Source organism: Pimephales promelas, chromosome 8 (genome assembly GCF_988280905.1).
Source record: "Pimephales promelas chromosome 8, fPimPro1.hap1.1, whole genome shotgun sequence".
NCBI classification, from domain to species: domain Eukaryota; kingdom Metazoa; phylum Chordata; class Actinopteri; order Cypriniformes; family Leuciscidae; genus Pimephales; species Pimephales promelas.
In genome coordinates this window covers 32,138,129-32,151,990 of record NC_142776.1, presented here as the reverse complement: position 1 = coordinate 32,151,990, position 13,862 = coordinate 32,138,129, and the positions used below count along the sequence as shown (strand labels likewise).

Sequence of the window (13,862 nt, the reverse complement as noted above, 5' to 3'; positions counted from 1 at the left end):
TTTACAATGATTTTAAATATAGTGTCAAGTGCATCCTATCATTCATGTTATGTCCAGGAGAGGGAGCTATACTCATCAAGTTTATTTGGTGACGCGTTTTAATTACGTCATACAGCAAGATGGCGTCCTAGTGAAGCGCACCATGCTTTATTGTTGATAAAACAAGAATTGCTATTTTACCTCAAACAATCACACTAGGATCGGAAAATGTCAAGGTTAATAGTCAAGAATCTCCCAAATGGGGTGAGTATTTGTTATTATATTAGAACATGTTGCAAGTTTGCTGTCAAAGATGCATGCGCCTACGAAAGTGGAACCCTAACTAACTTAAACACCCTTCTTTACTGTGTTCACTAACAAATAAGCTCAACTATGTTTTTTATTTGAGTTGGTGTCATGGAGATTTCATGGTACTGCTGCCTAGAGTATTGTGGTGCACTATTTGTATGCTATGGTGTAACGTTAGCCTATATTAAAGTATAATGGTATTACATTTGATAGCGTCAGTGTAACATGGCTTTGTAGAATAAATTGGGTAACACTTTATTTTATCTTGTTACACGTTACATGCAACTACTGTGGTAATATGCGTAACTATGCAACTAACACTTAACCAAACCTTCATCCTAACCCTGTAGTAATATAATGTCTTAATGTATAATCACATTGTAGCACGGACCTTAAAATAAGTTGTTTATAGGCTCTGTCAGGGAATGATACATTCATTGAGGCCTTATAAAGTATGTATGAAATATATGTGTTTTGAACCAACTTTATTCTGTGTCCCCAGATGAAGGAAGCTCGCTTCCGTAAGATGTTTGCGGATTTTGGGACGCTTACAGATTGTACGTTGAAATTCACCAAAGATGGCAAATTCCGCAAATTTGGATTCGTTGGTTTCAAGACGGAAGAAGATGCAGAAAAAGCTATGAAACATTTCGACAAGAGCTTTGTGGACACATCTAGAGTTACTGTAAGTGACAAGATCACGGAGGAGTCCCAGAGATATGGAAGGAAATCACTGATAGATTAAAATAGTAATGCAAATAGTGTATTTGAACATTGTATTTTATAATTTTCATCTTATTCATCATCTGCCTGATTAAGGTGGAATCCTGCACAGATTTTGGAGATCCAAACAAAGCCAGACCTTGGAGCAAACACACACGTCAACCATCAGCAAACAAAGTTACAGAAGAACAAGAATCATGTGAACAACTAGAACAAAAGGAAGATTCATTGGTAACTTCATTTGTCATTTTTCAGCGTCTGCGCTGAGCAAAATGGGACATTTATGACCCACTCACTTTATTGTTTGCAAACAGTTTCATTGAAATGCTCTCTCTTCTTTTCTTTTTTGGAACAATGTGTATTGAAATAAGTGCTATACAAATAAATCACTCTATCTCCACAGAAGCAGCAGAAGAAGCCTTTGAGTATTCTTCTTAGAGATGTAAGTTTGCTACTCCTAAAATCTATTCTTTATCACATTACACAAATCATACTCCAGTAAAAATGCAGACATCCTGTAAAATGTCATTTGAAATCCTTAGCTTCAAAAAGACAAGAGCTTCCAGGAGTTCTTGGCTGTACACCAGAAACGCACACAGGTGCCGACGTGGGCCAATGACACGGTGGAAGCGGCTTCTATTGAAGCTGAAAAAGAGAAGAAGAATAAGGAGAAGAAGAAGGAGCAGAAGCAGAAGAAAGCGCCTGTTAAGGATGATTACCTGAACTTTGACTCTGATGAATCAGAGCAATTGAGTGATGATGAGGATGCTGCTGATGTTGATGAAGAGGAAAAACAAGGTGAGATTTTTGTGCTGAATTTTAGATTCTTTTTTTTATGAGTACCACTATAGCAGTCAATACAATTTTTTTCTATGGGTTGCAAAGATTGTTTGGTGACACTTTACTTAAAGGGATACTCCACTTTTTTGGGAAATAGGCTCATTTTACAACTCCGCCAGAGTTAAACAGTTGAGTTTCACCGTTTTCAAATGCATTCAGCCGATTTTATGATATTTAGAAGAATATCAGAAACCAGACAGTTTTTCCATAGTAGGAAAAAATATATACTATGGAAGTCAATGGGACCAGAAACTGTCTGGTTACTGATATTCATCTAAATATCAGAAAATTGTCTGAATGGATTCGAAAACGGTAAAACTCAACTGTTTAACTCTGGGGGAGTGGTAAAAGGAGCATATTTCCAAAAAAGTGGAGTTTTATCCCTTAAAAGCCTTCATATATAAAGTAGTGCTGTCATGTTGATTAATCGTAGCTAACATAAAAGTAACATAAAAGTCCAATCTTTTCTTCATGTACTTGTACTGTATTTGTGTAGGTATGATTTTGCTCTCCAAATGTGTTTTCTTACCAGATACCGCTAAGGAAGCCTTAAAGAAAGATCTATCTGACATGGACTATCTTCGCTCCAAAATTGTGGAGAAATCAGACCTGGTGGATGAAAAAGAGATGGAAGAGAATGAAGAGGACAGTGCTAATGCTGCCGACGAGGAAGAGGATGAGGAAGAGGAAGAGGAAAAGTCCCCAGTCCAGCACACAGACAGTGGGAATACGCCAGCAGCCCTGAACATGGTCAGTGTGAAAAAACTGTTATGGGCTTTAATTAAAGGAGTGGTTCACTTTTGAAAAAACTTTTGCTGATAATTTACTCACCCCCATGTCATCCAAGATGTCCATGTCATTCTTTCTTTAGTCGAAAAGAAATTAAGGTTTTTGGTGAAAACATTCCAGGATTTTTCTCCATATAATGGACTTCAATGGGAACCAAACAGTTCAAGGTCCAAAAGACAAGAGGTTCAAGGTCCAGAAAGTCCAAACCATTTGGTTCCCACTGAAGTGCATTATATGGAGAAAAATCCTGGAATGTTTTCATCAAAAACCTTCATTTCTTTTCGACTGAAGAAAGACATGGACATCTTGGATGACATGGGGGTGAGTAAATTATCAGCAAATGTTTCTTTGAAAAGTGAACTACTCCTTTAGCATTGAATAGTTGGCTATTAAAGGCTCATTTGTTTTTTCTGTTCATACACTATTGTAGATTGAGTCGAGCACAGGGTTCACAGTCAAGCTACGAGGTGCTCCATTTAACGTCAAAGAGGTGAGAGATTGATTATTGGCCGATATTGAATATGTAGTTTGTTTTTGTTCAACAACTTTTGTTAATATTCAAGGACTAATTTACCAGGTCCCTTTATTATTATACTTAGTGTTCATGTTGCCATGTATTTACATATACATATACATACATATAATTACAGAGTAATCCTAATTAACCACAGGCACTTGGTGTGTTATTATTACTCTCTTACACTCTTTTTATTAGCATAGAAATTAGTTATATCAATGTGTAAGATTTACACTTTTTTGTGAATATTCCTCAGAATATAATTTTAAGTATAAATTTGGGGTCACTATTGCATTTAATTTTTTTTTTTTTTTAAGAATTCACTTTCTCCCCAAGCCTGTATGTATTTGATCAAAAATGTTTATATATTATAGAGTAATTTATTCCTGTGATGGCAAAGCTTCAGCATCATTACTAATCATTACAGTCTTCAGTGTCACATGATCCTTCAGAAATCATTCTAATATGCTGATTTGATGCTCAAGAAACATTTCTTATTAATAATATCATAGAAAAACAAAACAATTTCTTTAGAAAAAAAATCACACTGACTCCAAACGTTTGAAAGGTAAATTAAAGTAATATTTAATCCATCTTTCACACTGTACAGTATACATTTCTAATGCCTAACATCAAATATTATTTCTTTCTTTAAAAAACACAAAACAAAGTAGTGTGGATTTATAAAATATGCCATTTATCGGTTATTTGCAATACTGATACACCCATACTTGTTTTTTTAATATATAAAACTAACATATCCTGCTTTTTATAATCTAACTTGGAGAATAATTACTTTTTTTTTAAAGGTTATTGTTATTAATTAATGTCATTATTCATACAGAACACTGTTGTCACACATCTATCTTTTAATTGTTATTTTTGGACCTTACAACAGTCTTTTTTGCCTGATTTATTTTTTTGTCGTGTCTATCTGATTTACCACTTCACTCTAGCAACAAGTGAAAGAATTTATGGTGCCTCTGAAACCTGTTGCCATTCGATTTGCAAAAAACAAGGATGGGCGCAACTCAGGTAAGAGTTTCTGTTGTTTTCTGTCTGTTGATGGTCTAAAGATGTCACTCTGGTGCCATTTGATTGGTTGAATTTCCTGCCATAAGGTTACGTGTATGTGGACCTGCGCTCAGAAGCAGAGGTCGAGAGGGCCCTGCGCCTGAACAGAGACTACATGGGTAAGTCATTTTGACAAGTACACAATTATAAAAAAAATCCTTGTTGTGTGTTTTGTTTTGGGAGCACAACAAATTAAAAAACAACTACTGCAAATAACACATGTGCAATACATTACATGTGTGAACCCACAGGGGGGCGCTATATCGAAGTGTTCAGAACCAACAACTTTAAAAACAAAATGCCTGCGAAGGAAAGCAAAAAGGAGAGAAATTTTGCGCGTGAGCTCAGAGACGACGAGGAAGAGGAAGACGTGGCGGAATCGGGAAGACTTTTTATCAGGAACCTGCCCTACACGTGCACCGAAGAAGATCTGAAAGAAGTCTTCGTCAAACATGGTGAGTGTTAGAGATCTGCCACTTATCATTTCATGATCCTTGTTTAAAAGCCACTTACTTTTTCTTGTGTCCTCATCAGGTCCTATTTCTGAGGTGCACTTCCCCATAGACAGTCTGACTAAGAAGCCCAAGGGCTTTGCCTTTGTGACGTACATGATACCAGAGAACGCAGTCTCAGCCTTGACTCAACTCGATGGCCACGTATTCCAGGTACTGATCACTTTCATCTCATTTCTGTCTGCGTGGTTTTATTTGCTTTCTTACAACTGTTTGGACCCACTAGGGGCGGGTTCTGCATGTCATGGCTTCAAGGCTGAAGAAGGAAAATCCCGATCAGGGGCCCAACACTCCAGGCAGCTCCTCGTTTAAGAGAAGTAAAGATGCCAAAGACAAATCAGCCAGCGGCAGGTCAGAAATTGATAACCTATCTGGAGCTGAAAGTCTCTACTGGATAATTTCCTGTTGTGTTCACTGGTTTTTTGTATTTTTTTATTTTACACAGCTCTCATAACTGGAACACATTGTTTTTGGGCACGAGCGCCGTGGCCGATGCCATCGCTGAGAAATACAACACAACCAAGAGCAAAGTGTTAGATCACGTGAGTATTTTGGACCTGCAAATTGTCTTTTTCTTGAGAGGATTAACATGAGTAACACTGGATTTGTGTATGAATGCAGGAGTCTGATGGCAGTCTGGCTGTGAGGATGGCCCTCGGAGAGACGCAGATCGTTCAAGAGACCAGACAGTTTCTCCTGGAAAATGGAGTGTCCCTGGACTCATTCAGTCAGGTATAGGGTTGTGACGATAGTACGTGTATCGAGGATATCGCTGATGCCTTTGATGATATCATGATAATTGGCTAGTTTTCCCATTAATGAATTAAGTTATTATGATTAAAAGCTAGTGGTATTATCAAATTAAAATGAGTAAATATTCCCTTATTTCATAACGACACCACACTTGCTACATTGACACATCATGCGTGAATGAGGATTGAGGAATCCAATGAAAATTTTGTTAAAACAGATCGTTTTTCGTCAGCATTTTGTTTGGTTTCCATAGCTCATTAACTATATTTTCATGACACTAAAACAATTCAGTTACAAATTATTATTAATAAAATTATACAATTTTTACAAAAACTATAAAGGCCTAATAATAACATGAAGGCCTCTCATGTCTGAGAGAATTAATATGCATCTTTTCTTACTTTAATTTGAAGTATGCACCAACATAAAATACTACAATGAAAAATAATACACATTTTGTTGTTTTAAATTCTACCATTACATTTTAAAATATTAAATATTGAGGTAAAGGTAATCTAAATTTAAAAATATAGGTTTTAATAAATACAATATTTATATAATGAATGAAAACGCTTAACATCAGCTAATTACTGATGTTAATGATATATTGTGCATTCATATTTAAAACACATTGGCGTTACTAAGTCATCAATTTAAATAAGAATGTGAGAATGATTCATAAGTAGGCCTGCTTGGTTTCTGCAAAGAATTCCTATCATCCGAATTCTGATTTTGTAACAGAATTCCACAAAAAGCTAATAATGTCCAAATTCATATTTATGTTTTTCTGCATAAATCATGGTTATGTTAATGCATGTCTCCATCTATTTAGGCATCAGGTCAGCGCAGTAACTCTGTGTTCCTGGTAAAGAACTTGCTCTCAGGCGTGCAGGTCGGAGAGCTTGAGGCTTTGTTCTCGCCCCATGGATCTCTGGGAAGAGTTCTGCTGCCCCCATCTGGCCTCACTGCTATAGTGGAGTTCCTGGAGCCCACCGAAGCCAAACGGGCTTTCACAAAGCTTGCATACACAAAGGTCAGTGTGTGTGATTGGACATTTGAGCTGCTGTTTTCACTGGAAAAAACAACTTGTATATGTTTTTGTTTATATAATATTTATTTATCATGTATAATCATGTTTGCCTTTGGTTAGTTACAGCTTGAATTGGGGAAATGGTATGATGTCATATGCTTTATCTTCCCAGTTCCAGCATGTTCCCTTGTATTTGGAGTGGGCTCCTGTAGCGGTCTTTACAACTCCTCCAAAACCTAAACCAGGTATTTCTTTAATGCTGACATATCAGTTAATTGGTGCTTAAACCAGCAATTCATCTTTTTGTGTGAAGGATATACACTACCGGTCAAAAGTTTTAGATCGTTTAATGTTTTTATAAGTATATTTTTTAGAAGTCTCTTCTGCTCACCAAGGATGCATTTATTTAATTAAAAAAAAAAACACACAAAAAAAACTGTAATATTTTGAAATATTATGACAATTTAAAATGACTGTTTTCTATGTTAATATATTAAAATGTAATTTGTTCCTCTGAAAAAAGCTGAATTTTCAGCATCATTACTCCAGTCTTCAGTGTCACATGATCCTTCACAAATCATTCTAATATGCTGATTTTATGCTCAAAAAACATTCATTGTTACTTTCAATGTTGAAAACAGTTGTGCACATTTTTTTTCTTTTCTAACATTATAAATATCTTTACTGTAACTTTTGATCAATGTAACTCATCCTTGATGAATATTGATTTCTGATTTTTTCCCCCCAAAATAGAATACAAATTCTTACTGACCCCAACTTTTAAAGGGTAGTGTTTAATGTAACAAAAGCTTTCCATTTCAGATAAATGCTGTTCTTTTGAACTTTCTATTCATCAAAAATAAAAAACGTAAAAAAAAAAAAATGTTTTCCTCATTGATAATAACCTTACATGTTTCTTGAGCAACAAATCATCATATTATAATAATTTCTGAAGGATCATGAGACACTGAAGACTGGAGTAATGATGCTGAAAATTCAGCTTTGATCACAGGAATAAATTACACTTTATATACTATATATATTCACAAAGAAAACATTTAACATTAACATTTTTAAATTGTAGCAATATTTCACAATATTAATGTTTTTTTTTGTTTTTTTGTTTTTTTAATCATATAAGTGCAGCCTTGGGGAGCAGAAGAGACTTCTTTTAAAAACATTAAAAAACCTTACCGATCTACCGATTCACAAACAGTCCTGCATGGAATCTGCTTTGAATTCCAATGATCCAAATTCCAAATCATATTAAGCTCTGTACATTCCAAGTGAACTGGGACACCGTCCAACAAGCCCTTCCCTTGGCATGTTTGGAAATATTTTGGATATTTTGTGAGATATTTTGTGAGATATTTTGTGTTACTTATAGCTACCAAATGTTTTACATTTTAAATAAAGTTTAGGAATGTATTTATAAAAAAAAAATGCATTTTTAGCATTTTAAGTTGAACAATTGTATATTATTTATTTACACCACCGTTCAGAAATTTGGGGTCGGTAAGATTTTCTAAATATTTTTTGAAGTCTCTTATGTTGACCAAGGCTGCATTTGACCAAAAGTACAATGAAAAAATAAAAATAACTATTAGAATTAAATTAAAATAACCATGATCATTATTTAATATTTTAAAATGTAATTTATTCCTGTGATGTAAAGCTGAATTTTCAGCATCATTACTCCAGTCTTCAGTGTCACATGATCCTTCAGAAATCCTAATTTCTGATTATTGTCAATGCTGTAATCAGTTGAGCTACCTAATTAATGGATGGGTTTTTTTTCTGGTCCAAGTTCAAGTTCGTTTGCAGCATTTATTTAATTATAGAAACCATTTCTGAAATTATAAATGTATTTTACAATCACTTTTGATATATTTTATGCATACTTAATGAATGACTGTATACATTTAAAAAAAAAATGGTACTTAAAGCTGCAGTCTGTAGCTTTTTTGGGGTTAAATGATCCAGAATACATATTTGACAAAATGCATAATCAGCCAATGTTCAACACTCTCTGCTTACCTTAGCTCGATTTAAAGCGGGAAGCTTGTAATCATGTTTTTGACTCAAGTGGTACTGGTGGATTTCCTTCAGGACATCCAAATCAGTGTTTTGTCAGTCTGTATCTAGTAAACGCTTCACAGCTGCATTTCTGTAGTTTTTCTTGTTCCGTCTAAATATCCATCCTTCTCTTGCTCCACTCAGAGCCTCAAACCAAAAATGCAAATGCTGAGAAAAATGACTTGGCCAAAAAGGATGAGGAGGAAGAGGATGAGGAGGAAGAGGAGGAAGAGATTTTGCCTGGCTCGACTCTCTTCATCAAGAACCTCAACTTTAACACTTCAGAGGAAACATTACTAGAGGTGAACTCAAGAGCACAAGCACTTCAGCAGCAAACTGTAGTGGAAACATGAGAAGGTTTCTTGTTCTGGTCACAGGAGACTCATTTGAGATGCATGTTAGTAGCAGGTGTAAGCAGCAACATGTGTTGTGTGATCGGATCACCCCAAACGGATGTTGTTAATAACAGGTGTAAACACGGCCAGTTTCTCACCATATGGGTTTCATTGTGTTCTTTTGACAGACATTTTCTCAATGTGGTGCGGTGAAAAGCTGCACAATATCAAAGAAGAGAGATAAAGCAGGTTTGATTTCACAGACACGCATTTACCATTGATATTCATCTGTATATTTATACATCTATGTACTTTGTGTCTCTCTCTCAGGTAAAATGTTATCAATGGGTTATGGATTTGTTCAGTACAAAACTCCAAAGGCAGCACAGAAAGCCATGAGAAAGCTGCAGGTAAATGACCATCTGCTGCTCTGTCATTGCTGTATTTATGTACTCTTACTATGCACAAATACTCATCTGATGAAATATTCATGTTTTTGCAGCACTGCACAGTTGACGAGCACCAGCTTCAGATAAAAATATCAGAAAGAGAAGTCAAGTAAGTTGAGACATCTTTTGTGTCCCAAAGCTTCATGTTCTGTGTAGGACATGGTTTAGTTCATGAATTTAATTCATTAAGTGAACTAGCTCATTTTCATTTGAATCAGACTTCACTGGTCACACTTCGTTTGTTTGACCTGAAGCATGTAAAGATTTGCCACATTTTTTTTCTCTCTCATATTTAAGTCAGACTGCAAATTTACAATTTATAACTTAAAATATGATCATAATAAAAATAGGTAAAATATGAATACTTCAGCCAAACGCTGATGTTTAAGCAGCAGAGGCCTAATTGATGGAGATGGAAGTGATCAGGGCAGAAAATACTGGTGTTAAAGCTGTACATTATTAAAGCAGAATACTTTCACATACAGTATAAACTTTACGTGAATGAGTTCATGGATTTGCTGAAAATACATATTTTTGTTTTCAGAAAGTAATGCATAATAAGTGTCTAATTTTTACATTAATGTGTTTTGGGGGCAACTTATAGTACAGAAGATATTGTAATTCAAGTGATGAGAAACTTGTTAAAGTTTCATAGGAGTAACTCGTGATTTGTATAATTTGCCATATACCATAGTCTGTATTTTTTTTTTTAAATGTTTAAGATAAATGGTTTACTTTAGAAATTTCTACTCACAGTGTGCTTTTGTTGAAGCAATGCAGTTTGATGTTATAATGGTAAACAAAAGATTATATGCAGTCAGTGTTTTTTTTTTTAGATTGATTTTTGTAATATCATTGCTTTTAAATTCTGTAGTATGTGCTCTCTTAGTCAGTTTGACAAATAAAGTCAATAACAAGCATATTAAAGGGCAGTAGTCACATGCACGAGTGAAAGCTGTTTCCTTCTGTTGTTTTTGCAGGTCAGGTGTGGCGGAATCCAAGAGGAAAAAGCAAACCTCTAGGAAACAGAGGACGTCTAAGATCCTGGTGCGAAACATCCCCTTCCAGGCCACAGTGAAAGAACTGCGAGAACTCTTCTGGTAAGCCTTCTTTCACATTTAACAGATATTTTTTTTGCGTTTCATGTGTACAGGTTCTTTTATTGCACTAATTCAACTTAAAAGGTGAAACTAATATATTATATAGACATTAATTACATGCAAAGTGAGATATTTCAAGCCTTTTTTTGTAATAATTTAGGTGATTATGGATTACAGCAGTAGAATATTGTGAAAAGGTTTTCATATCTGTAAGCCATAATTATCAAATTATAACAAATAAAGACTTGAATATGTCTCGCTTTGCATGTAATGAGTCTATATATTATATTAGATTCACCTTTTACGTTTTAAAGAATTACTGAAATAAATGAACTCTTGTAGGATATTCTAATTTTTCGAGTTTCACCTGTATGTTATAGTAGAGAACAGGCCAAATTATTGAGTATTTTTCAAAAATGACTGTGAAAGTATCATGGTTTTGAACTTGGTACCCTTGTAATTATTGTGAAATAGTCCTCGTATTTGAAGTGCAGGTGTTGTTTCTTTCTTGTCAGTACGTTTGGAGAGCTGAAGACAGTCCGCCTGCCAAAGAAAGGGATCGGTGGAACCCACCGTGGTTTTGGCTTCATTGACTTCCTCACTAAACAGGATGCCAAGGTGGGTGCATCTGTCTCTGCGTCTTTCTGTTTCGTGCTTTTCACACTCAGACAGTCTCCTGTAAAACAGCTAATCAACAGTGATCCTGTTCATTGTGTCTAGTTACAGTACATCTAACACAAGCTTTGATTTGGTGCTGGTCTCTCACAGAAAGCGTTCACGGCGCTGTGCCACAGTACCCATCTGTACGGCAGGAGGCTGGTGTTGGAGTGGGCAGACGCAGAGGACACTGTGGACGACCTGCGACGAAAAACCGCACAGCACTTTCATGGTGACATTTTTGTTTTATGTGCAGAGTTATAGTTATTTAGCATTAACCTTTGCAAGCAGTTTTGATGAATAACTTACTAAAAGGCTACGTTCACTTTGTCAGTTTTTGGGAGTGACAGCTGCTTTCAATTACAAGAGTGAGTCTCAAAATGTTCAAACAGAAACTTACAGTAGCATCTCGAATACTGTCTGTATGAACATGCTGTGGGAGTCGAGCCTGTATTCTCTTTAAAGGAGTAGTTCACTTTTAAAAAAAACTTGCTGATAATTTACTCACCCCCATGTCATCCAAGATATCCATGTCATTCTTTCTTCAGTCGAAAAGAAATGAAGGTTTTTGATGAAAACATTCCAGGATTTTTCGCCATATAATGCACTTCAGTGGGAACCAAATGGTTCAAGTTCCAAATGACCGTTTCAGTGCAAACTGCAAACTGTTCAAAGGGCTTTAAACGATTCCAGACGATGAATAAGGGTCTTATCAAGCGAAACGATCTGTCACTTAAAAAAAAATATAACAAAGTTTAAGTTTTATAAGCTCAAATGGTCGCCTTGCTCTGTTCTGTGATGCGCGTTTGTGACTCTCCTGATGAACAAATCTTTTTTCGTGTCATTTGGTTCAGAATGATCCTGGAATATTTTCATCAAAAACCTTAATTTCTTAATTTTCGACTGAAGAAAGAAAGACATGGATATCTTGGATGACATGGGGGCGAGTAAATTATCAGCAACGTTTTTTTTTTTTTTAAAGAGAAATACTCCTTTAACAGTTAACATAGTCACAAAGTACTGTCATAGTGACCAAAGTAATGTCAAACATGGCAGTGTCCATAAAACTTAAAGGTCTGATCACTGTTGATAAGTCGAGTCCAGTCAAGCCCATTAACTGAAGATTTTATATCTGATGGAGAGCGGAGAATTTGAATCGCATCTAGAACTCAAAACTGACAGGAGCCGCTCCGGTGGAGAACAGTGAGTGTATCTATCTAACCTTCAGATGACACACAGCTCACATCTCCATCGCTGTTCATCACCGAAAGCTAAACCACTTATGAAAACCTGCGACACACTGTTGTACTGCGCAGAGCAGCTCTGACACACTGACATGACGAACAACTAGTTGTCCAGCACAGTTGTGTTCACAGCGTGGGTTTTTAGACAATGCAGTCACGAGTCCTGAAAATGTACCGGTGTGAGTTTGGTTATAGAATGCGGTTGTCACTCCTGTAAATAACTGAACTCTGTGTGAATGTAACCATATTAAGAACTCAAATACAGAACTGACAACCATATCCTACAACGTTTATTAATCTTAAAGGGATAGTCCACCCCAAAATCACCCATCACTCACTCACCGTCAAGTTGTTCCAAAACTTGAGTTTTTAAGATCAAAAGTTATATCTGTTAATTCTAGGTAATGCACTGTGAGCTAAAGTAATTTTTTTTCTATTAACAAAGGTGAATATATGCAATAGGAATACATTGCTCATTGTAAGTTCATGTTAGTTCATGCCTTAACAAATAAGGCCTTGTTATAAATTATCAATATTATATGTAACTTAATTCAAAAGATTTTTCCCCCTCAAATAGCTTGATTGTTGTTAACTAAATATAGTCAAACAAGTAATTTTCAATACTTTTTTCCAAACAGTAGTTTGACTGTTGCTTAACTCCTTGAAAACGGCAGCTTGCCAAAGCCCCTAATTTGAAGAAGTTTCCCAAACACTGGTTGCAATTCTAGTAATTTCCCTTCTTTAATTGAATTAAAACAAATCTGTGCTCAAATGTGTCCTCATCTTCTCTGTCAGATGCTCCTAAGAAGCGGAGGAAGGCGGAGGTGTTGGAGGGAATCTTGGAGCAGATGGAGGTCGGGGAGGAAGACGGGGAGTGAATAGCAGCCGTCAGTCACCTCCAGCATCAATAAGAGACTAAATCATCCAGTGGAACTCCATTTATCTCTATTATGACTGCGTCTTAAACAGCTGCTTCACGGTCTCTTCAGGAATTCTTCCTTTTGGCCCCAGATGCTCCCAATTAGCTTTTTATTATATGCTCATACATCATCCCTGTTATTGCTGTCAATGTATTAAACACAGCGTCTCCCCGCAGGCCAACTGCGGCTGAAGGTGAACTCGACGACGGAGTCCTTTTGAAAAAGATGCCCAAAGGCCACGTTTGCTTTAGCTGCTTTTAATCGTGACGAAGGGCCGAGATATTTCATTCTCTGCTGCAACATGGTTGACATTGAAAAATCACTGTTGTGATTGATCAGAATATCAGTAGCAGAAGATAAAAAATGGAAACGGTTCAATTTTTGCCACAAAATGTGTCTAGGTTTTACATTATGATGTAATTATTCAAAGAACATGTATTTTGCTCTGTTGTTTAACAGTGTTTCAGTCTTCAAGAAATTAGTGCTTTCATATTGTTGGGATCATACTGTTTATTCATGTGACGATAAATAAATAGTCTGGAAATGTTCCTATCA

General features: G+C 35.9%; 1 protein-coding gene across 1 annotated transcript; it reads left to right on the top strand.

Annotated features, from left to right (window-relative positions):
- The first annotated feature begins 101 nt into the window (after positions 1–101).
- rbm19 (RNA binding motif protein 19) lies at positions 102–13,862 on the top strand. The gene is made up of 24 exons (XM_039647313.2): positions 102–243; positions 791–973; positions 1,108–1,242; positions 1,415–1,453; positions 1,554–1,809; positions 2,384–2,601; positions 3,071–3,130; positions 4,114–4,192; positions 4,279–4,350; positions 4,483–4,686; positions 4,766–4,896; positions 4,970–5,094; positions 5,189–5,285; positions 5,365–5,475; positions 6,329–6,529; positions 6,699–6,771; positions 8,747–8,904; positions 9,126–9,186; positions 9,268–9,347; positions 9,440–9,495; positions 10,367–10,486; positions 11,002–11,104; positions 11,255–11,375; positions 13,183–13,862. The coding sequence occupies exons 1-24, from the start codon at positions 208–210 to the stop codon at positions 13,263–13,265; spliced, it is 2,802 nt and encodes a 933-aa protein (XP_039503247.2). The 5' UTR covers positions 102–207; the 3' UTR covers positions 13,266–13,862.